This window comes from Staurois parvus, unplaced genomic scaffold (genome assembly GCF_062004578.1).
Source record: "Staurois parvus isolate SC_StPar_1 unplaced genomic scaffold, SC_StPar_1.0 ptg000530l, whole genome shotgun sequence".
Lineage (NCBI taxonomy): Eukaryota > Metazoa > Chordata > Amphibia > Anura > Ranidae > Staurois > Staurois parvus.
This window is the reverse complement of record NW_028318326.1, coordinates 9,225,650-9,249,256: the sequence shown is the minus strand read 5'-3', so window position 1 is coordinate 9,249,256 and position 23,607 is coordinate 9,225,650. Positions and strand designations below refer to the sequence as shown.

The 23,607-nt window shown below is 39.9% G+C and overlaps 1 protein-coding gene across 4 annotated transcripts in view; it reads left to right on the top strand.

Annotated features, from left to right (window-relative positions):
- The window catches only part of RAPGEF4 (Rap guanine nucleotide exchange factor 4), a 451,555-nt gene that overhangs the window by 359,261 nt on the left and 68,687 nt on the right, over positions 1-23,607 (top strand). For all 4 annotated transcript variants that reach the window (XM_089690492.1, XM_089690491.1, XM_089690490.1 and 1 more), the window contains 4 exons: positions 15,941-16,038; positions 16,307-16,432; positions 18,212-18,390; positions 22,909-22,999. In XM_089690492.1, the coding sequence (XP_089546618.1) occupies positions 15,941-16,038; positions 16,307-16,432; positions 18,212-18,390; positions 22,909-22,999 (494 nt within the window). The remainder of the gene's footprint in view (positions 1-15,940; positions 16,039-16,306; positions 16,433-18,211; positions 18,391-22,908; positions 23,000-23,607) is intronic.

Here is a 23,607-nt window from a genome sequence, read left to right as displayed (position 1 = left end):
ATCTCAGAATAATTAATAGTCTTTTTTATGCAGATTCTTCAAACAAATGTTGAATATGAGAAATAAAAATCATTTGTCCCTTTATATCAACAGTGTGTGTAGTGTGTTTGGATTGTGCAATCTTGTAAGGGATTTAGAATGTAAACATGAGGCAGAGGTGACACGCCATTATTAACCGTCATAACCATGGCAACCTGCTTACTTTAGACCAGCTGCCAGCGCTAAATGCAATAATCGCTGCTATGTTCTAACGTGTCCCCCCTCCCAAAAACAAAAGAGCAATGAATAGGAAATTGGCAACATACCTGTTATATTTTAGTATGGGAGGCTACAGAAATAATTGTAATATTGATATTTTAATACAGGAATGTTTTATAATCTACATGAATATTCTACAGGATAAGTACATATTTAGTATTATAAGCCTGGATTCACATATATGCGGTATATCGCATTCCTGTGCAAAATGTGCGGTGCGATACATTTTGTATGACTCTAATCGCTCTGCACCCGCACCAAAAACATGCAGGACGCTTTTTTGGATCGCATGGGTATTCACACTCATGCGATACGATTCTGCACACCGCACCGCGTTTTGCGGACCGCTTTCGGGGTGTTGTTAACTTAATATACACACCTGCAGCGGTTCGTATGAACGGGGTGCGATTCTGATGCGGTGCGGAATTCGCACTGAAATCGCTGCAAATCCTGAACCGCCTCAGTGTGAACCAGGGCCTAAAGGACTGATTTTTGACCATGCCATACTTAGAAATTATATTAGCACTGCCCAAGGGCCCGGGGTCAGTAGGGGGCCCCATGAGATGCCCCTGGTACCCTTTTCATAGGCTTTTTTGAGTTTGGGCAAGGACACAGGGGCCCCATGATCCCCTATTGCCCGGGGGCCCCATGAGTTGTCAGTCCGCCCCTGGTCATGACCATTTTATAAACTTTCTGTACACACTACTCCCTTATACCCCCACTTATGTAACTATAATGGTGTATAAAGGGCAGCATATGCATTGCAGAATAATACCATTGGCCCCTGTATGGCACCAATCATGTGCAACCTCTTGTCAGGTGCTTACTTGTTATTTTTCATTTCAAGAAGGTTACTGGGGGCCCTCATTGTGTCTACAGACTTTGTAGGACAGTCATCCTACCTTATTTCTTATCCATTTCACATTCCCGGCTCACTATTATTGTCAGTTGAGTCATTTACAGTGAGGAACAGAAGTATTTGAACACCCTGCGATTTTGCAAGTTCTCCCACTTAGAAATCATGGAGGAGTGTGAAATTCACATTGTAGGTGCATTCCCACTCTGAGAGACAGAATTAAAAAAAAATTTCAGGAAATCACATTGTATGATTTTTAAAGAATTTATTTGTCTTGCACTGCTGAACATAAGTATTTGAACACCTAAGAAACAGCAAGAATTCTGGCTCTCAAAGACCTGTTACTGTGCCTTTAAAAAGTCCACCTCTACTCCACTGATTAATCTAACTTAGTAGCACCTGTCTGAGCTCTTTAAAGACACCTGTCCACCCCACAGTCAGTCAGACACCAACTACTACCATGGGCAAGACCAAAGGGCTGTCAAAAGACACCACAGACAAAATTGTGGACCTCCACAAGGCTGGAAAGGGCTATTGCCAAGCAGCTTGGTGAAAATAGATCAACTGTTGGAGCAATTGTTAGAAAATGGAAGAAGCTAAAGATGACTGGGAGAACTAAGTGGGAGAACTTGCAAAATCGCAGGGTGTTCAAATACTTCTGTTCCTCACTGTACCTACTACAGGTGTACCTCGGTTTACAAATTTAATGCGTTCTCCATTTATTGCGAAAAATTCATAAACCGAAACGCCATAGGAATGCACTGAAAACCAATTAATCCGTTCTGGAGGTCAGAAAAAAGTAAAAAAAAATTTGCTGTCACTATAGGTCAGTGCCAGTTTTTAAATGTAAATACGGGTTTTTTTTTTCTTCACTATAGCTCAGAGAATCAGCTGTCACTTTCCCCCCAGCTAAAAGAAAGAATGTTTCCTTTTAGTTTATTTCCCTAAGTTAAAAGAAACAATGTTTCCTTTTAATTTGTTTCCCAAGATAAAAGAGACAAAGTATCCTTTAGCTCCGAGGAAAGTGACAGCTAATTCTGTGAGCTATAGTGAAGAAAAAAAAATCTGGCAATTGCATTTAAAAATTGGAGCCGACATACACTTCGTATTGCAAAAAAAGTTGTAAAAAATTTGTAAACTGAGGCATTATTTTTAATGGATTTTCATTTGTAAACTGAAAATTACATTAACCGAGGCGTTCGCAAACTGAGGTACACCTGTATAGTGTTACCATAAGGTTACAAGATTTTCAGGCCAACAGCACCTCTGTCTGTGTAGTACAGAGACCAACAAATCCACTGCCAGCCAGCCGTGACCCTCCCCCGGTCCTAAATGCAGATTCCCCTGTAACCTGTAAGTGAAAGGAAGTCTCTCTAAAGTTCTAGACAGCATTTAAATGCAACAGGGGTTCTAATCCTTCTTCACGCTATACACAATTAAAACAAATTTTGGTTGGCTAAAACTTTAATAATAAAGCAGAGCTACACATTAGCTGAGCACCAGAAACCAAAAACACTATATAATTCATGTTTAATATTCAGAGCAAACTCAAGCATTCATCTATGTTTCCAAGCTTTATTTTGCTTAGAAATCACTTTGAAAAACACCCCTTAGCATTTCTGGCTGTGGCCATTTTGAATAAGGGCAGATAATTAATGTAGAATTTACTTCCTGGAATCCATCTGCCCTTAGCTCAGGCATGCAGACAGGAAGATGTGCTTACTGTAGCTGAAAAACACCCTTCTCCCCTAATGGAAACTCTTGGAATGTATGACATCATTTGCCTAAGTCTGCAAACCAATAAGTAACTGAAGAAATGCAAAGAGTTTTAAGCAAGTAAATATAATATACTTATATTAATAAATAAAGTTCAGTTTTAACTTTACGGTTCCTTCTTTCTTTTCGTGTGTACAGAACACACTGCAAATACAGTATGCCATCTTTTTCCAGGATGTACTGGTAAAGATAGGCCCTCTAACCTCAACATGGGATATTGTAAACACTCAAGCTGGTTGAGCTGATGCAAGTCTTCCAGTAAGGACTGTTTGCATGGTCCCATTGACAAAACCTGTCCTCACTGCTTTGTGATAGCTTTTCTCAACTGATAGGTAAATGGGATGGGACAGCTGAGATGTTACAAAATAGGCAGAGGTTTTGTCAATTTCAACATAGTCATGGTGTCAAGGGATGGTCTCCACATTTTCCAAAAGTCAACACAGTTTATAAAAACAGTGGCTGATAAGAAAAAATAACAGTCGGATCATTTTGAAGGAAATCTTTGACCAGTAAAATTGAGTGTTAACATGCAGCAGTTGAAAACATAATGCAACGTGTTACCTACCAGTCTGTCTGTTTGGATTCCTTTTTATAAACGTATGGAAGATTCATTGTGGGCAGCCATTTTGAAAATTAGACACAAAGTAATGTTAAAACTGCTTTCCCCTGCTGATTACTCAACAACTACACTAAATGGGGCAAAACAAAGATAATCTAAGCAAGAAAACAAAATTCTATGTAATTGAGTTTTATTTTGGCACCAGTGCCTACAGTAACGAAATTTGGCCATTTGTGTATAGTCTTGTGATGTAAGAGGAGCTGTGTGCTTGGCTGCATGCCCTCCATATGTAGAACAAGCTATGTGGTGGGGGAGCATGTATACTCTTTAGCCCACTCCTGTCTTGACAAACGATGGTCCGGTAGACCTACTGGGGCGCTATGGATATAAGATACTCCCCAGAGTACCCTTTGGAACCTTTCAATACCTGGGAAGGCCTAACCAACACCCACCAAGTAGTATTTCCCATACCTGCTTAAAGCCTTACTGCTATGGACCCCAATTGTAGCCTTACGCAGCACCATCTGTTTCCAGAGGAGGCCTCCATCGTGAGGTTAGGAGAAGGAAGAGTACAAACAATGAAATCATTTTAACTTTTCACTGAACACAGTTGATTTATATACAGTCATGGCCAAAAATATTGGCATATTTCTGTCAGATAATGCACCACTTTGCCCAGGGAATGTTACAAATGTTTAGGCATTCTCATCTTTATTTCTTTTGTTTGTATTGGTATGACACAAAAAACTGGAGAAACTAAAAGCCAAATCTGACACATTACACACAAAACCCAAAACATGGACTGGACAAAATTATTAGCACCTTCTCTAAATTGTAAGAAATAATTGCATTCCAGGTTTGTTATGCTCCTGTAATTTGTAATTAAACTCACCTGTATCAATTAACAGGTGCTACCAATATGGAAATCACACCGGCAACCAGTTAAATGATGAAACATTGACTCAGCCTCAGTATGTCTCTGTGTGCCACATGGAGAAGAGAAAGAGCAGCACAGAATAGTCTGAGGATTTGAGAACAAAAATTGTGGAAAAGCATGGACAATCTCAAGGTTACAAGTCCATCTCCAGAGATCTTAATGTTCCTGTGTCCACCATGCTCAACATTGTCAAGAACTTTACAGCCCACGGCACTGTAGCTAATCTCCCTGGATGTGGGTGAAAGAGAAAAATTGTTCAAAGACTAAATATCAACATCAGAATGAAAAGGGACACTATGGTAGGAGACCCAGGAGGCCCCCACTGTCATATGATGACTCTGTATGCACTGGTACTGCACTGTGAAAAAAAATATTTAATTTCTTCATTTTCCAAAAAAAGTGATGAAATAATTACAACTTCAAAAACTCGCCAAGCCTCTTACTAAATACCTTGGACTAACTACTTTCCAAAAAGGGGCCATTTGGGGGTATTTGTACTGTCCTGTCATTTTAGGGCCTCAAAAAATAATTGTCAGTACATCAGGATTGATCAATTTTCAAATATACAGTATATGTAGCACCCTCCTAGTTAGTTAGGGGGGAGTTAGAGTCCTGATTGTTAGAGAAGAGGGCTGAGTAGCAGCTTGGGTGCAATAGTCAGGAGGTCAGATTGTGGTCAGGGCTGAGAGGCTCTGCAGGCCAGCCCCTCTGGAATCCCCCCTGCTCTAGAGCTTTGGAGGAAGGTCTAGAAGCAGTGGGTGGATCTGAGGAGTGGCTGGCTTGTACTTTTGTGGAGGCCTGGCAAGGGGCCAGGACAACCCTTAAAAGTAAATTAGCCTGCTGAGCTGCAGGAGAGAGTTTGGGTGGAAGACAGAGAGGAAGCTGTGAGGCAGAAGTCAGGAGCCTGGGATTGGGCCCAGATGAAGAGGGGGCCTCACCGACAGGTAGAGGAGCAGGAAAGAAAGCTTAGAGCTTCACTGGCCCCCAGAGCGAGGACCACCTGTACAGCAGCGAAGGAGTGGCCCAGCTAGAAGGCCTGGTAGCAGCCACCAACCCATCAGTGGTCCAGGAGAGGATCTGAGTGAGTACTCCTGCACCCCCTGGACAGATAGGGGAAGGAGCACTCTGGTGGGAAACCAGATTCGACACCTGTCTGGGTCTGTCCATCTCTTAACCACTTCAATACCGAGCAATTTTACCCCCTTCCTGCCTAGGCCAATTTTTAGCTTTCAGCGCTGTCACACTATGAATGACAATTATGCGGTCATGCAACACTGTACCCATATGACATTTGTATCAATATTTTCACACAAATAGAGCTTTCTTTTGGTGGTATTTAATCACCACTTTTTTTTTTTATTTTTTGCTAAATACAACAAAAAATACCTGAAACTTTTGAAAAAAAACACATTTTTCTTCGTTTCTGTTATAAAATTTTGCAAATAAATAACATTTCTTCATAAATTTAGGCCAAAATGTATTCTGCTACATTTCTTTGGTCAAAATACCCTGAATTAGTGTATATTATTTAGTCTGTAGGAAAGTTATAGAGTCCACAAGCCAAGGTATATAATATCTGGCAATCGATCAATCCTGATGTACTGACGGCCCATCTCAATTCTTGGGGCCCGAAAACGCCAGGATAGTACAAATACCCCCAAAAGCACCCATTTTTGGAAAAGAGACAGTTCAAGGTATTTAGTAAGAGGCATGTTGAGTTTTTTGGAGGTTGTAAGTTTTTGTTACAATTTTTTGGAAAATGCAGAAATGAAAAAAAAAATCACAGTTTTTTTTTTTGTACATATTGTCACTAGTCCAGTATAGCATTCTCATATAACTGGTGTAGCGGTGATCAGAGACACTGACTGGTGACAGTATGTAAAAATAATAATAATAATAATTAAATTTTTATTTGTTCAAATTTTTCTATTTTTTTTTTTTTTATTACATTCTTTTTCTTTTTTTTACTATTTTTTTTTCAACACACTGACCAAAGCAATACAATGTTACCATAGTAACATTGAACTACTCTGGGTAAGTGATCAGGATTTTTTTTTTATTTTTAACACATTATGATTGCTAATGCCAATGTATTCCATTGATATTTGCAATCATTGTTACTGAATGAAACTGATTAATTCGGACTTTTGTTGTGATTAGCTGTGATAGGGCAAAGCTCATCACATGATACAGATGGGCTGTGATTGGCCCTGTCTCTATCATGTGACTGCTTTGACCAGTCACAGCTAACATCATAATTGTATAGAATGGATGGCATGGCAGGAAGCCACCCATTGTATACAATTGACATGTGATCTGCTGTGATTGGTCACAGTGGTCATATGACACTGGTAACGGGCCGGTGTAGGGATATGTCATCGGCTGTGTCCCGTGGACACAGCCGGTGACATATCACACCGCGGCCAAGTGAGCAGTTCCTATTGACAGTACATCATATGACACTCAGGCACAATGAGGAGTGTCCCGCCTGGCCATCAATCTGCTATAGGCGGGAAGGTGTTAAAGTGACAGACACTGGATCCCCTGCTCAGGGATACCTCCAGACAGCTGGGTGAGGTAAGAGGAGTTCATCTAGGGTCTGGGGTGGTACATTAGGAAACACTGGCTAGCTCTCCAACAGGGACTGTGTTACAGTGGAGGCTTGTAAATAGTTAAAGGAAGTTGTTCTCAGTTCATCGGTTCCATTCAGCATCCTGTACACCCCTAACCCTATCCCAGTTCTAATCCCCTAATTAAATCACAAAACAAAAAAAGCTCAAGGACTGATTTCTGACTTCTGGATGTAAGTGTATATAAAGATGCATGTTGCCTATAGGGCAAGGGATATAGGGGGACCCAAAATCTTTGCAACTCCTCTGGGTGTAGTGCTACATACATATATACCATAGTGTGTAGACTATATAACATTCATACAGACTAAATAATATACACTGAGTTGGCCTAAATTTATGAAGAAAGAATATTCGTTTGCAAAATGTTATAACAGAAACTAACAAAATACTTTTTTTTTCAGACTTTTCTGTTTTATTTTTCTTTTGTATAGCAAAAATAATTTAAAAAACAATGGTGAATACCATAAAAAGAAAGCTCTATTTGTATTTTTTAAGAAAATGATATATTTCATATGATTACATTGTTGCATCACTAAGCAATTGCCAGATAAAGTAGCACAGTGTTGAACAGCACAAAAATGCTCTACTCATGAAGGGGGATAAAACCTTCAGGAGGAAAGTGGTTACTGTTGCAAACAATAGAGAGAATCATAGAGAGAGGAGATCTGAGTTGAGGAGCCCATATCTGTTGGGAGATTTTGCCAGAGTCCTGCGTCCCATGCAAAGGGAATGTGAGCACTCCCAATAGTCCTATAGCTTTCCTCAATAAACAAAGGACACAGCGCCTCTAAGTGTAAAATGTATGACAATTTTAATAAAAAGGTAAGTAACAACTCACATCTTTGAACAGTAAAACAGGCTCATAGGGATATGTGTAGAGCGTCTGTCACCAGATGTAGGAACTGCTCTGGAGAGGAGGTACCCTGGTCGGTCAGCAGAAGGCACTGTAACAGGTAAGGCATAGATGGTAAAGCCTGGCTTTGTCTCCAGTATGTCTGGAGCTAGTGGCGTTGGGCGTCTGATGTCATCAGGATGCAACGCATTTCTGAGCATGCACAGGAACCGGTGTGGGCCGGCACGCTCTTTCATCAAGCATAGGTGGAGTCCGGTTCCCGCACATGCTCAGAAACGTGTCGTATCCCAATTACGTCAGATGCCCAACGCCACTAGTTCCAGACATATTGGAGACCAAGCCAGGCTTTACCATCTATGCCTTACCTGTTACAGTGTTTTCTGCTGACCGACTAGGGTATGACTTCTCCAGAGCAGTTCCTACATCTGGTGACAGACGTGCTACACATATCCCTATGAGCCTGTTTTACTGTTCGAAGATGTGAGTTGTTATACTTACCTTTTTATTAAAATTGTCATTGTTGTTTATTATTTCACTCTAGAGTTTGCTTCACTCCATTGCAGCCTGCCCTAGTGCTTACTGGATTGCCTTTGCCCTAACTGGAACTTTATCCATTTATTCATCATTACATGTACCGCAACATTATGCGCCTGCTATTCCCTCTATACCTTTCAACCCCTGCGTTCCCCCTAAGGGGAAGCTCCAAAAGATAGAGCTCACAGATTACATCCTCACAGACTCCTGCCTTATTATTTGTGGCTGAGCCCTACTTCCCAGGATACCCCATATGGGCAAGACTGGCACTTTCTAAGAGCACACTACTCTGAGGTTCTCTAGTGGCTATCTATCAGGTTACACTGTCCACTCACTAAGAGGGGTTCCTGAGCCTGTTCTCATAACTGCCTATGGCAACACATAGTGGCCAAACTAGGAAACTACACTGGTCACTCTTGTGCCTGTGCCCTATAGCAACAAACAAATTAAATTAAATTATAGAACTTGTGAAATGTAAACAAAAATCAAGTCCATCAGAAAAAAACAGTTCATGTCCATAGATTGTTTAAACCACTAATCCTTACTCCAGGCATTGGAATCCTCAAGAGTAATAAAACACATTGTGCTGCCTTTGGTGCTGTTCTTCACAAGATTGGGGTAATCTACAATGACATACAAACAAGAAGAGCATACACTAAGCGCAGAAGAATTAAAAGCTTTAATGTTAAAAATCAAATGTGAATTGGCCACCCGCAAAATTCAAATAGAAAAAGCATGTACTCAACATTCCCAACATGGACGCCTCTCTGTGTTCACACTTGTAGTCCTGGACAGCAGTTCTGTCAAATGGAGAAATAGCTGCAGCTGGAGGACAGACCAGAGCTCTGCACACAAGCACAGCATGTTGTAGGGGATCTCTTGGATGATGTCACATGTGGGTGCAGCAGCGAACATGGCTGTGAATTTTGAAGGACCTCCTTCTTTCTTCGAAATGCGTAGTCCTCTGACAACTATATCTCCATCTGACAGTACTGCTATCCAGGACTACAAGTGTGAGCACAGAGAGGCATCCATGTTGGGAGTACTGAGTTCATGCTTTTTCTATTTTAATTTTGTGAGTGGCCAATTTTTATTTGATTTGAACATTAAAGCATTTAACTCTACTGCGCTTAGTGTATGTCCTTCTTGTTTGTATGTCATTGTAGCTTCCCCCAATCTTGTGAAGAACAGCACCAAAGGCAGCAAGATGTGTTTTATTACTCTTGATGATTCCAATGCCTGGACTAAGGATTTGTGGTTTAATCAACATATGGACATGAACTGTTTTTTCTAATGGACTTGATCTTTGTTTACACTTCATTCTTTATGAAGTCTTTAAGTTCTTTAATTTACATTTTTATAGTTGCAAGTATTTTGAGTGTGCTTAAATACATTTTTGTGATTTTATTTTCTGTGCCCTGTAGTATAAACATCCAGTAGCACACTAAACACAACTGGTCTAATATTCACTACTTCTACTTTTTATTAAGTTGAATTAAAAAAAAACAAAAACAAAAAAAAAAACAATCATGGAAGTGTGCACAGATCCAGCTTTCATTTTGTAATGTGGGCTTTGGATCTGTGGTTGGTCTGGGACAGCCTGGGTACACATGAATAATGAGGAGTTGATTTTGTGGCATGTGCTGAACCCCTGTGATCTACCATGAGTTTTAAGTTATCACTTTCAGGGTAGCTTATATTTTTCCTTTTTGAAAATAAAGGGAAAACACAATATTCAACCTACATGTGAATCAAATATGTCTTCCTCTCTCTTTTAGCAGTAATGATAGTGTATATAAGCACTGACAAAACCAATACTCTGGGAATGAATACTGTTAAGGATGGTTTTAAAATCTGCTGATGCCTCTCTAAAACACACCTCTGCTAAGTTAAGGCTAAAGCACATTATAGAGGTAGTAAACAATTATATTGTAGCAAGCTACTCTTTAAGTGTTATGCTTTCCAGATCTTTAGCATAATAGCATAGTAAGCGAGGCTGTGCAAAGCAATTATGTCAATCAAACAGAAAAAGACTTTGACAGATCCTCAGTCATGTTGATCAAGGAGGAGGCGAAAGAAATCTAATTGTATGATTGACAGATTTCCACTTAAACAATGACTAAAATGCAGAAGTTGGATTTTCTTGGCTATAATGTTGGCAGAGTACCCAGGTTTGTGTAAAATACATCCAGGGGAGCTCAGCATCTGGCATATGCAAATATCTTCTTACCACTCAATAAGAATAAACAGTTTTAGAATTTTTTTGGTAAAAAAAAAAAGATAATATTTGTCATTAAATTGCACATATCTTTCTTTCACAGTCCAGTAATAGGCTGCAGCAAAAGATACACATAACCAGGTCATGTATTCTTTAAGAGAGGCTGTTTTTTCATGTATATTTTGCCAATAATTGTCATATTTTGACTGCCTGTGGCTTTCTTGCTTGAATGCTATCTGCTTAGATATAATCAGGTATTGTTCAGATGATCTGATGAAGTTTATTTTGTTTCCCTCATGACCCAAAAGTTGTAATCAACTGGTACATTGTATGGGATTCCTGGATCTGCAGCATGTGTTCCCCTGATTTCATGCCATCATCTATCATGATTTAAAGTGTATTCAAACCCAAAACATTTTTTTTAACTATGGATACAGCTCAACTATCATCTGGAGAGATTACACTAATTACCCCACAGGATCTCTCCAATGTTATCAGTCCAGTACACTGTTGTTTAACAATGCCAAGCCCTAATAAAGGGGGGTTGGTTGACTTCTTCCAACTCATTGGATTTTTAGGATACAAGCTCCTAAATAAAATTTAATGTGGACTTTTTACATTCTGCTGTTGGTGCTTTCCTCCATGCACACCAAATTTTTATTGCTGTCTGTGTCCCCACTAAGAAGATCAACCCTCTCTATTTGTCCTGGTGACCACTGTCACAGACACAAAAAATGATGGAATCATCCAGGAATTTACAGTTTTCATCTTCCATCAATAGATGTCTTGGAAGGAGTTTCCCTTCACTTTGGAGAGATTTTCTTGCACGTCCTGTTGGATTTTCAGGACACAAATTGAGCTGAAATTCCTTCATTGAGACACAGACAGCAACACAAATTAAATGTATTTGAACTATTACCTACTTTATTCAAACCCCAAATGAAAAGTTCGCCTTTAGATATACTTTAAAGTGGAAGTCAAGTTAAAATCTAACTAAGGCTAAAGCTACTCGCACCTCCATTCTAAGTCTATTCTATCTACCCTGTAAAAGAAAAGATCTGTGTATTTACCTATTCTGAAGCTGCACCGGTCTGGTCATATGGTCACATGATCACGGACAATAGCTGCAAATGCCTGTGCAGTGACATCACCCTTAGGCTTACTATGGAGCATTACTTTGGGGCATCCATCCCTACTAAAAGCGGTGACTTTCCCGCTGGAGTTTATACTCTGATGTGCCTCTATTTTTCATTTACATGTGAGTTGCCTATTTTTAGAAATAAAACGTTTTTAGAGTGTAGACACTCTAAAACCGTTTTATTTCTAAAAGAGGCTCTTCTCTTCCATTCTTTTTCATCCATTGTCAGCTGTCCCTCCTCTACACTGAAACCAACGTTGGGACCCGATCATAAGACCTGACTAGAGCACTGCAGAATAGGTGATTTTACAGATCTTTTCTTTCACAGGGTAGATAGAATAGTCTTAGAATGGGGGATGGAGTAGGTTTAGCCTTAGATTTTGCCTGAACTTCTACTGTAACTCCACTGATGAGCTCCTTCTTTCTTTATAAACAAGCTTCATAGTAATATTTTACAATTCACTTTGATGTATTGTTTACTGCTTTAAATCATTGTACTACCCATGATTTTACAGCAAATCTTCCAATTGTTTTTCCTATGCCACCTATAATGCTATACATTTACTTGGGTAGAACAGTGACTGGGCTACAGTGCCATCTGCATATATGTTCCACTGTTTACATACTGATAGGTTAAATTATTATTTTTTTATTATTATACAGTATTTATAAAGCGCCAACAGTTCGCTCAGCACTGTACATTACAAAGGGAGACAGAACATGCGACAGTACCATAACAATACAATGTGATAAACGAGGGGTTCGAGGGCCCTGCTCCTTTGAGCTTACAATCTATGAGGGAGGGGATAGTGGTACAGGAGAAGATAGCTGTGGGGGATGGAGTGGTGGGAAGAGCGGAGGAGATCGGCAATTAGCAGGGGGTGGGGTAGGCTTCCCTGAAGAGGTGGGTTTTCAGGGTGCGCCTAAATGAGAGGAGAGTAGGTAATAGTCTGATGGATTGGGGTAGGGAGTTCCAGAGGATGGGTGACGCCCTGGAGAAATCCTGGAGGCGGGCATGGGAGGAGGTGACCAGGGAACTAGAGAGAAGGAGGTCTTGAGAGGAGCGGAGTGTGCGTGCTGGGTGGTACTTGGATATTAGGTCAGTGATGTAGTACGGGGCAGTATGGTGGACAGCTTTGTACGTCAGTGTTAGGATTTTGAATTTGATCCGTTGTGCAATCAGAAGCCAGTGGAGGGATTGGCAGAGGGGGGTGGCGGAAACGGAGCGGTTGATAAGGTGGATGAGTCTGGCTGCTGTATTCAGGATCGACTGAAGTGGGGATAGCCTGTGGCGAGGCAGGCCAGTGAGGAGGGAGTTGCAGTAATCGAGTCGTGATATGATGAGGGAATGGATGAGCTGTTTAGTGGTTTCTGGGGTTAGGAACGTGCGTATTTTGGCGATGTTGCAGAGGTGGAGTCTGCATGAGTTAGTTAGTGATTGGACTTGGGGCTGGAAGGATAGGTTGGAGTCCAGAATGACCCCAAGTACTCTGGCCTGCGGGGCGGGCCTGATAGTGGCATTGTTGGACGTGATGGAGAAGTCAGTGGGGGTGGTGTGCAGGCTGGGGGGAAGACTAGGAGCTCAGTTTTGGAGAGGTTCAGTTTAAGGAAGTAGAGCGACATCCAGTCTGATATGTCGTTTAGTAGGTTTGTGATTCGGGCGAAGATTGCGGGGGTGAGGCAAGGGGTTGAGAGATAGATTTGTGTGTTGTCGGCATAGAGGTGGTAGTTGAAGCCGTGAGAGTGTATGAATTGGCCAAGGAGGAGAAGAGAAGGGGCCCGAGGACAGAGCCTTGAGGGACCCCAACAGAGAGGGGGAGTGAGGGGGAGGTGGTAGCGTTATAGGTAACGCTGAAGGAGTGTTGTGATAGGTAGGACGAGAGCCAGGAGAGAGCGGAATCTCTGAAGCCGAGAGAGTGTAGTTTTTTAAGGAGGAGGGGGTGGTTGACTGTGTCGAAGGCCGCGGAGAGGTCAAGGCATCAGACTGTAGACTACAGTATGTATACTCAAGTATGGCTGTTGAAGGGACATTAGATTGAAAGTTTCTTTGCAAAAGCACTTAATGTGAATTGTGTAAAGGATGCAGGAGATGATACATTAGAGAATAAATGAGTTTCCCAGTTGTACAATTTAATGTGCAAAATTTAGTAATCCCTAGCAACCGAAATTGCATTATTTTTTTCTGGTTTAATTACAGTCATGTGAAATCTGGTTACTGTTAATTGTTTAAAATGTTTGTCAGAGCAAAAAAAAAAAATAGTTTGCAGAACATGTATATTTCCCCATATTTCATCCAAGTACAGAAAAATAGCTGTTTATCTGCCAGAAATGCACTCAGCTCCCATGTCCTGTTGTGGGCAGATAGCCAACAGCATTTCTGTGACCTGCGTGGTGTCAGCCTTGCCCAGTTTTCTTTTGCTAAAATACTAAAACACACACAATATCCAATTCTCAAAATCTCTTTCAGTGGTATATTTAACAGGCGCTAAAAAGTAACAAATAAGAGAAGTTAATTGTTAGAGTTTAGATACACTTTAATCAATGTTTTTGAACCACGTTAGGGTTTGTTTTGATGGGTTTTGAGCGTGTATTGATGGCATCAGTTTGAGATGCTTCTGAGCTCATTCAGAACTCAATGATTGGTGTATCTGACTTGCAGCTGACCTCCTGAAATGCATTTGACCTGCTTCAGTCCAGTTTTGCATTCCCAAAACTAGTATGGGAAAGCAAAATCTGCTTTAAACAAACAAAATCCCATTGACACAAACCCTTATGATGTCCTTTTAGGGATTACTGAGGGAAGCAGTACATTAAAGTAATAGTAAACCTTTAAATGCATACTAGCACATTAAAAAAGACATACCTTGAAACAGAGCCCTCCAGCGGTGCGCTGTGACTGCTGCAGAGGCTTCCGTCTTCATCTGGTCTTCCTTCTGGGTTCGCGGGCTGTAGCTGCTTGAATGGCCAAGTCGTGATGATGTCACTTCCGCACATGCATGAGAGTCATGGCCCTGGCACAGAGGTTGGAAGGAACAGCACGGGTATGCTGTTCCTTCAGAGCGCATGACCATAATAGCTGCCAACCAAGCGAATATCTCCTAAACAGTGCACGTTTAGGAGATATTCATTTAACATACAGGTGAGCTTTATTATAAGCTTACCTGTAGGTAGCAATCTAAATATGGAGTTTGCTGCCACTTTAACCACAGTGCCGAAGTGGGTGGCCGTTTATAAACGGCCCCCTGCATAACCTGCCTGTGCGATCGGCACCGCAATCCGGTGCCCGCTGAGTCCGGAAGAACACCGATCGTTGTACGGGACCTCTGTGTGAGGTTCCGATCATGTGATCACTGATTGGCCAATCAGTGATCACATGAATAGCAGTAAACAAGATGTCACTTCCTGACATGATTGCTTACTACTAGTGAAATCTGTGAATGATCACAGAGGTCACATGGTACAAGGCTATTCACAACAGTCTCGTACCATGTGACAAGCTGTGACCAAGCACAGCTCTCACAGTATTTCTCAATGGCTGCAAGAATGCAGCCAGAGAGAAGGAGAAATGATTGCTTTTACAGACTTTATGGGTGTAAAAGCAATCAGTGTAAAAAAAGAAAAAAAATCTTCATCACCCCCCACAAGTAGTACAGTGTCACTATGGTGACACTGTACTGCTAGGGTGACAGTATGCTTAAAAAAAAAAACTAAACATAAATAATAATATTAAAAAAAAAATTAAAAAAAATTAGAAAAATGATAATTTTTGGTTATAAACTAATTTGGGTTATTTTTTTTTTTACTAAAAAGATAGATGAATACATGCTGGCCATGATTTATGAAGACAGATTATTTATTTGCAAAATTGTATAAGAAAAACACTTATTTTTTAAAAAGTGTTGGACTTTTTCATTTATATAGCAAAAAAATAAAAATCCAAGTGGTGAATAAATACCACCAAAATAAAGTTTTATCTGGCTGAAACAATCATATGGGTACAGTGTTGCATGACTGCACAATTGTCATTCAAAGTGTGATAGTCCTGGACAGGAAGGGGGTGAAAGTGTCCGGACTTGAAGTGGTTAAGGAACAAAGGACCATAAAGGCATGGCATACTGTAAATGTAATATTTGCATAGATTCTTGGTGACTGACAACTATTCCTTTTCCATCTTTCAGAGAAAGTGGTTTTGAAGCCAAATGACATTTCTGTGTTTACAACACTCAGTGTGAATGGGCGCCTCTTCGCTTGTCCTCGGGATCAGTTCGATTCTCTGGTATGTAGGATTGTCACAAGATCAGCACATTGCATTTTACTTAATGTGTGCATGAAAACTTGTGAAAAAAATTCAAGATATAAAAATGTAATTGTATACATTAGTGATGGAAAAACCTCAGATATTAAACTTGTCATTATATGAGACAAACAATCTCTACTGGTCAGTTTTTCTGGTTGTTTTACTATAAAAACTGCCTGTGGTTGTACAAGAAGGATAACTAGTGAGACAATTCTATTTTAAGTAATATCAGTGTCTTCTGCTTTAGACACCTCTTCCAGAACAAGAGGGCCCGTCAGTCGGCACCATGTCAACGTTTGAACTCATGAGTTCAAAGGATTTGGCTTACCAAATGACAATTCACGACTGGGACCTTTTCAACTGTGTTCATGAGGTAAGCTGTGTGCCTGAAAGTTTTTTGGCTTTGTTCTTTATAGTCTGTATTTGTTTTAAAAATAAGAGTTTTCAAAGAAATGTAACAATTTGTACCTTTGTAATTACAGACTTTACAGTTTACACATTTTTTTTACATTGAGAGTGTCCATTATATTAATTGAACAATGTGGTATTTCTTGTTCTTGCACAGAAATCTGTGTCACTGGATCAGTAATTATTAAACCTATTGTCAGAGAATAACCCACTGTGGGTTTGTTTAGACTGGATTTACATAAGCAATACTAAAGCCAATAGCATCCAATCAGATGCTTTAGGTTATAACAGACTTTTCCAATCAGGATTTGATGGAACCCTGGGGTTTCCCCCACGATTTCTAAGGGTTTCTTGATCAAAGAATTTTTTAACACCTAGTTAAGTAATCACTGACACCAACAGTCCTTTTAGGTATCTTTATCATATTTCCACTGACCACATATTTTATGATAATTCTTATCACCAGCCACCAGTGTAAGATCATTCTTTCCACTGAACACCAATGTATTGAGGGTCTTTTCCAAATGACAATCAATGTAAGCAGGTCCTTTTACCAATAACCTCCAATGTAAGTTGGTCCTTTTCTCACTAATATAAGTGGGCACTTCACTAGTGACTAATTTAGGGGGACATTACAATTTTAACTGTTTCTATTCTTGTTTACATAATTATTGCTGAAAATAGTACATACTGTAGAACAGGTGTCAAAAAGTATGTCTTATTTCGTATTCTCTTATTTATTCTCAGGGCCAATGTCCACAAACATTTCTAGGCAGAAATTGTGTCTAGTGTAAAAATCCTGGTGCCTGAGGAGCCATAGGTGGTGGGTACAGCCAACCATTGAGGTGAATGACTATATGCATCTATACTTGCTTTTTTTGCATTGACTTTTACCCATGTATGCATGTAAGACATATTCCCAGAATGCAGGAGTTTCACATTCGGGGAATGCTTTATTCATGCATGTGTGTGTAAACGCCACTGCAAGAAAATAATTATTTGAATGTGCATAAAAACAGTCATTCACTTCTAAGGCTTGCTGTGTGCACCACCTGTGCACAGAAAAACTCTGGGAATTGTAATTTTGTGCTAGAGGAGATCTGCCCTGCAAATGTCTGTGTGCATGAGCTCTTATAATTCCACTTTCTGTTCATCCTGATATACCATGAGCTATAGATATGGTATTTATTTATTTAGTTTTTATTGCTGTCTGTTCCCCTGCTAGGGAGATTCACACTCTCTATTTGTCCTGTTTACCATTATCACCGAGAGTGAAAGTAAAAGAAAATCTCAAATTTTTGGTTGTCACCAGAACAGGAATAAAGACGAAATCTTTCAATGAGGACACTAGTTCTGGTGACTCTGGTGATAACCAGGGATTCCCTCACTATTGAGGGATTCCCCTAAATTGCCTGTTTTGGCTTTAAGACAGGATTGGAAGGGAAATCTCTTCAATGGACAGAGGCAGAAAATATCTAACATGGTATAACCCTCCATCAAAAAAAAAATTGCAGTTTTCCTATCACTGTTTAAAGATATCTTACAGCATTCCCCACACCAATATTAAAAAAAAGTCTACCAGCATGTTCACATAACCGTGTGTTGGTAGATCCAATATATTCCTATGTAATACATTAATTAAAATAAAAAACATGGCATGAATGACATAGAAGCAGTCTTCTGACATATCCCTTGGCCTAAAATGTCCTGCAAGTGCGGTTAAGTAATCTTTCCCTCCTTTCAGCTGGAGCTAATCTATCACACCTTCGGAAGGCACAATTTTAAAAAGACAACAGCCAATTTGGACCTCTTCCTGAGACGTTTCAATGAAATCCAGTTTTGGGTTGTGACTGAGATTTGCCTGTGCCCTCAACTCAGCAAGCGTGTTCAACTTCTGAAGAAATTTATTAAAATTGCAGCCCAGTAAGTACTTTTAGTGCAATTTACAAAAAGAGTAAAAGGGAAAAATATTGAAGGGTCTTTTTATTTTCTAAATGGATTGTACTTTTTGTGCATTCAAGCTGCTTATGACTTATTATTTTCTTTGCTCCAGAGATACATTTTAATAAAGACATAATGCATAGCAAAACATTTCAGAGTCCACTGGAAAATCATTTCTGTTTAGGCTGGTGGCTGAAAATCCACAGTAGGCCAACAGCATGACCCTTGACAGCCTGGCTCTGCTCTCCTGTGGATTGACTATTTAAACCCGCTGGATAGAAGGCTGCTTTTTTCCTCTCAAAATCCTTTTCCCTCTCAGCAACTGCATTAAAAAAATGCTAAAGGTGTTTTTCTTCAACCGTTTACAGCTTCAAAAATCAGCAGGACACTGAAAAGAAACAAAAATCCTTTAAAGACATAAATTTCAAAATGTGTTTAGGTTCAGCAGCGGGATCCAAGAAAAATACTTAATTACAACCAATTAAAAATATAACAATCTTCAAAGACAATGGAATTTAGAAAAAAAAATCCTTAAACAGAAGTGCTAAAGGGCACGTCAAACAAAAACACTGGTGGGGCTAAGTGCAGCGGCTTAGGGTGTCAGGTTAACGTTGTAGGTTTTTTTCCTCTTAATGTGGTTAATTTAGTCCTAGAAAGAAGAAAACTGTTTACTTTCATTTTCTAGAGTTTGCACAGTGCTATAAATAAAAAAGGCTAAATGTGCTTTTTAGTGGCTGGAGTTCCCACCGAGAGTGCCAAAGAACAAATTTATGGAGACAAAAGACGAGTTGGCACAAATCAGACCCACTTTTGGGGCTGAGGTCTAAGACAGCAGATGGCATTCCTGTGGGAAGAGAAATTCCTTATGATAAAAGCAAAATATTGGAGGAATATATGTTAATGTTGAGAAGATAAATTATATTAGTAAGGTTCACTAGTTTATATATTTTAAATATAGTTTTGCTTACGTATTTGAAAGTAGGAAAACATAGAACGATTAAAGGGTAACTCCATTTTTGTGGGAAAAATTAGCACATTAAAAAAACTAATACAGCGTGTACAATTGCAACACAAGTCATATTGTAATTGAATGGAATTAAAAATTACCTTTCTTTTTCAATAATAAGCACTGTAATATACTGTAAAATGCAATGCAATATGGCTACCTGGAAGCATTCTGTACACAGATGGTGTACAGAACACCCCTCAGAAATGTAATTTCCTGTTTGAGTGATTGGTTTTCTGATTTCTCAGAAGTCTGCACTAAGAAATAAATCAGGTTTTGGGCATCCCCTGCAACAAAATTGTCATTTTTGATGAGATACTCCCAAAGGGAAATCATGTCTAATGGGATGCAGACCCTGCCACTTTCCTCATTAGAGCCCTGCAGGTGCAGCAGCTGACTGATCATTATGAAACCACTCCCATACAGATTCTCTGCCTATGGAAGCAGACAAACCAACAGCTATATTTTCAGTTTAACAAAGGGTAGCAATGTGTAACAAAGTTTGTAAAAATCCCTGCAATTTTTACATAGATCACCCAGTGGGGAATGTTTTTTTTGTCAGCAAAAGTGGAGTTACTCTTTAAAGAAGCTTTCCAAATTTTGTGTCTCCTCCCCAATACACTATAGCTAAACATTTGTGAACATCTGACCATCAAATCTATCTGAGCTTGTTTAACACCCCATTTTAAAATCATGGACAGTAGCCTCCCTGGCGGTATTCCCGAGTGTAGCTCGGGGTAAAGTTTCAGTACCAAAAGCGGTAACCCCGAGCTACACTCGGGCTTACCATGCAGCGCTGCTTTGGGATCTGTTCTTCTCTTACCTTGTCCTGCGCTCCCGCGATGTCCCTCCTGCAGTGTCCCCGGCAATGTTCTCACAGGATCATATCTTTTGGCACACTGACTTATGAAAGTCGATGCTATTGTGACTGCGTGCAGCCTTGTGCTGCCATCTGTTGGTGTGTTACGAAACTATTTTTCGAAACTTTTTACACCACCTCATACACTGTATTACCACCACTACACATTCAAGGATCTGAAAACAAATATCTTGAAGTCATGAAGACTTGGATTACAGAGTTGTCAAAAATCAACTGCCGCGTTCTAGAATCATAAAGCTCCTTCTTCAGGGAAGTAAATGCAGTGAACATCTGTGACAAAATCAAAATTATATTTTAGAAAAACCATATCAACACAATATGTCACTTTCCCACTATTCCACATTAATGTATAATACTCATAAAGCGATAAAAATGAAATTACAGCCATCTTCTAAAAACACATGCCACCATCTGTCCCATTACCCAACAAGGAGGTCCCGTCCTGCTGGGATCCGCTGGGTACTCACTGAGGCCACCTAAGCACCAGCATCCAAAGAAAGGCACATTAATGCCACACACCGCAAAAAAAATTGACTTTCATAAAATCTATATAATGAAAATAATATATAGCAAAACATACCAGCATTGATAGTTGCTGGATCTTTCAACTTCTAAATGTAAGTCATTTAGGAGACGGATTGGGATGACCATTGACGTAGCCACCAAAGGCTATCTAAAACAGAATAAATAATAAAAGTTATCATGTGCTTCATAGAGGCATAGACAGTATATGAATCTACTTCCCCTCACACAGGTCTAACTGATCGACCGGTAGTAAATATTTCAGTCACATTTACCATAAAGGGATGCAATAAAAGCGATAGAATATCATAAATATAAAAAGAGTGCATAATATAGAATGCAGGGGGTCCTTAAAAGCAGCCCAAAAGGAAGCACATGTATTGCTGACAAACCAAAAAAAAAACAAAAAACAAATGCCTATTCCTCAATCCTCTCACCTCAAGTGTAGTGCACTTAAACACATTTACATTGTTCCCCAGAAGTCCCCAGATATTTGTTTTCAAATCTTTGAACTTGTAGTGGTGGTAATACAATGTATATGTATGAAACAAACCAGTTGTACAACTTTCTTTTAAATATTTGTATTGAAGTATAGTAAATAAAAACTAACATGTAACTTTTATACAGCAAGTGCTATTTTTGCTTTTAGAGTCCCATGTGGGGGATTTTTATACACAATTGGATTTTCCTTTATCCAAAAGAGCATTTGGAAGGGCCAATGCTAATGTTGGCATCTCCAAGTAATCTCCAAGGTGTTTAATACGATTCAAGTCAAGGCTCTGTGTAGGCCTCCTTTTCTTCCACACCAAACTTATCAAACCATGTCTTGAAGAAACATTAAAGGTTCACTTTTTTTCTTCTTTTTAAAACAATAAACATGGCATACTTACCTGCTCTGTGCAATGGTTTTGCACAGAGCAGCCCTAATCATCTTCTTCTGAGGTCCCTCGCCGGTGCTCCTGGCTCCTCCTTTGTGGCATGTGCCCCCATAGGAAGCTACTCGTGCGGGCTCGCTCCCGAGCCACCTTGTCTGTGTCCATTGACACAGACCGGGCGGCTCAGCCACGTCCTCTTCTCCCTCGTCACAGAATTTGATTGATAGTAGCTGCTATCAATCTGTGCAGTGAGGTAGGACAGAGCTGGGGAGCTGATGCTGGATCAGGATTGGGCTCAGGTAAATATAAGGGGGGAGAGGGGAACACATGCAGCACACAAGGTTTTTTAACTTAATGCAAAGAATGCATTAAGGTAAAAAAAAAAAAAACCTAAGGCTTTACAACCACTTTAATAAAGCTGACATAGAAATCAGGGGCCCGGTCATACTGGACAGAAAAAAGTCATACCAAAACTGTTGTCACAAGGTTGGAATTGTAAAATTGTCTAAAATGTATTTGTATGTTGTAGCATTTAAGCAGAACTAAATGCAAAAAAATAAAATACTGTGAACATGCAGGCTCTTTATTGCAGTGGATACATGCAATGCCTCTTCTGCAGTAAAATATACTTACCGTACCTGCCTGTTACCTGCCTATAAAAAATGTACACTGAGCTGCACATGCACAGCTTCGTTTACATTTCAGGCAGGATGCCAGTGCACTGGGATGAATGACTCATGTTAGTGACATCACCCTGCACCAGCCAATCAAGGTGGCTGAAGACTGGCACCTGGAAGAATCCAGAAGAGAAGGTGTCGAAACGGTGGAGAACAGGTGAGTATTTCTCCCTTTAGTTCTACTTTAACTGTGCCCATTACTAGAAAGAAGTAGTGGCAGTTTGACATTCAAAGTAATTATGCCAGTGAGCACCTTGCTTTTATAATATGTAGCAACAAATTCTGTGGGTTCTTCTTTTCCTCGTTTTACAAGGATTCTCATTATTTTCATCATGTTATTTCACTGGAATCATGCCACTCCTCTGGTCTTTTTTGTTGATATCCCATGGAGCTAAGAGCATGAAAGGACAGTTACACAGCACCAGTTATGTGAAACAGCTGATAATGTTTTGACCTATGATGGCATATACCTGCAGAAGAGGAGTTGCATTTCAGTGTGATTGGAAGGCAGTGTTAAGTTTAAAATGTTCTGTTTTTCAGCTGCAAGGAATACAAGAATCTGAACTCATTCTTTGCAATTGTTATGGGACTAAGCAATGTGACAGTGAGTCGGCTTTCAATGACATGGGAGGTAAATACTGAAAATCATAAAAAAAGTGTTTAATGCTATGTTCTAATAAATTTTATAAATTTAACAAATTTTTCTAATAAAACCTATTTTATAACACATCTTCACATATCTTCCGTATAATATACAGTATGTGCCTATTTCATGTGTTTTAATATTGCCAGTTCCTTTATAATATGCATACAAATCCTGAAACCTAATTAAAATTTTAAGAGAACTGTCACAAACCAAGTTTTTGATATATACGATTTCATATACTGACCAATGATTGGCTTAGAGCAAGAGACTATGGGTAGGGTAGATTATTAAAACTGGTGCACTCAGAATATGGTGCAGCTGTACATGGTAGCCAATCAGCTTCTGACTTCAGCTGGAGACAGGGGCGGACTGACAACTCATGGGGCCCCCGGGCAATAGGAGATCATGGGGCCCCTGTGACCTTACCGAAACTCAAAAAAGCCTATGAAAAAGGTACCAGGGGCATCTCATGGGGCCCCCTACTGACCCCGGGCCCTCGGGCAGTGCCCGAGTTTCCAAATGGTCAGTCCACCCCTGGCTGGAGAGTAAGGTTTGTGCCTGGCTAGTAGGTCTAGACTCGAAATTTTAAGCCC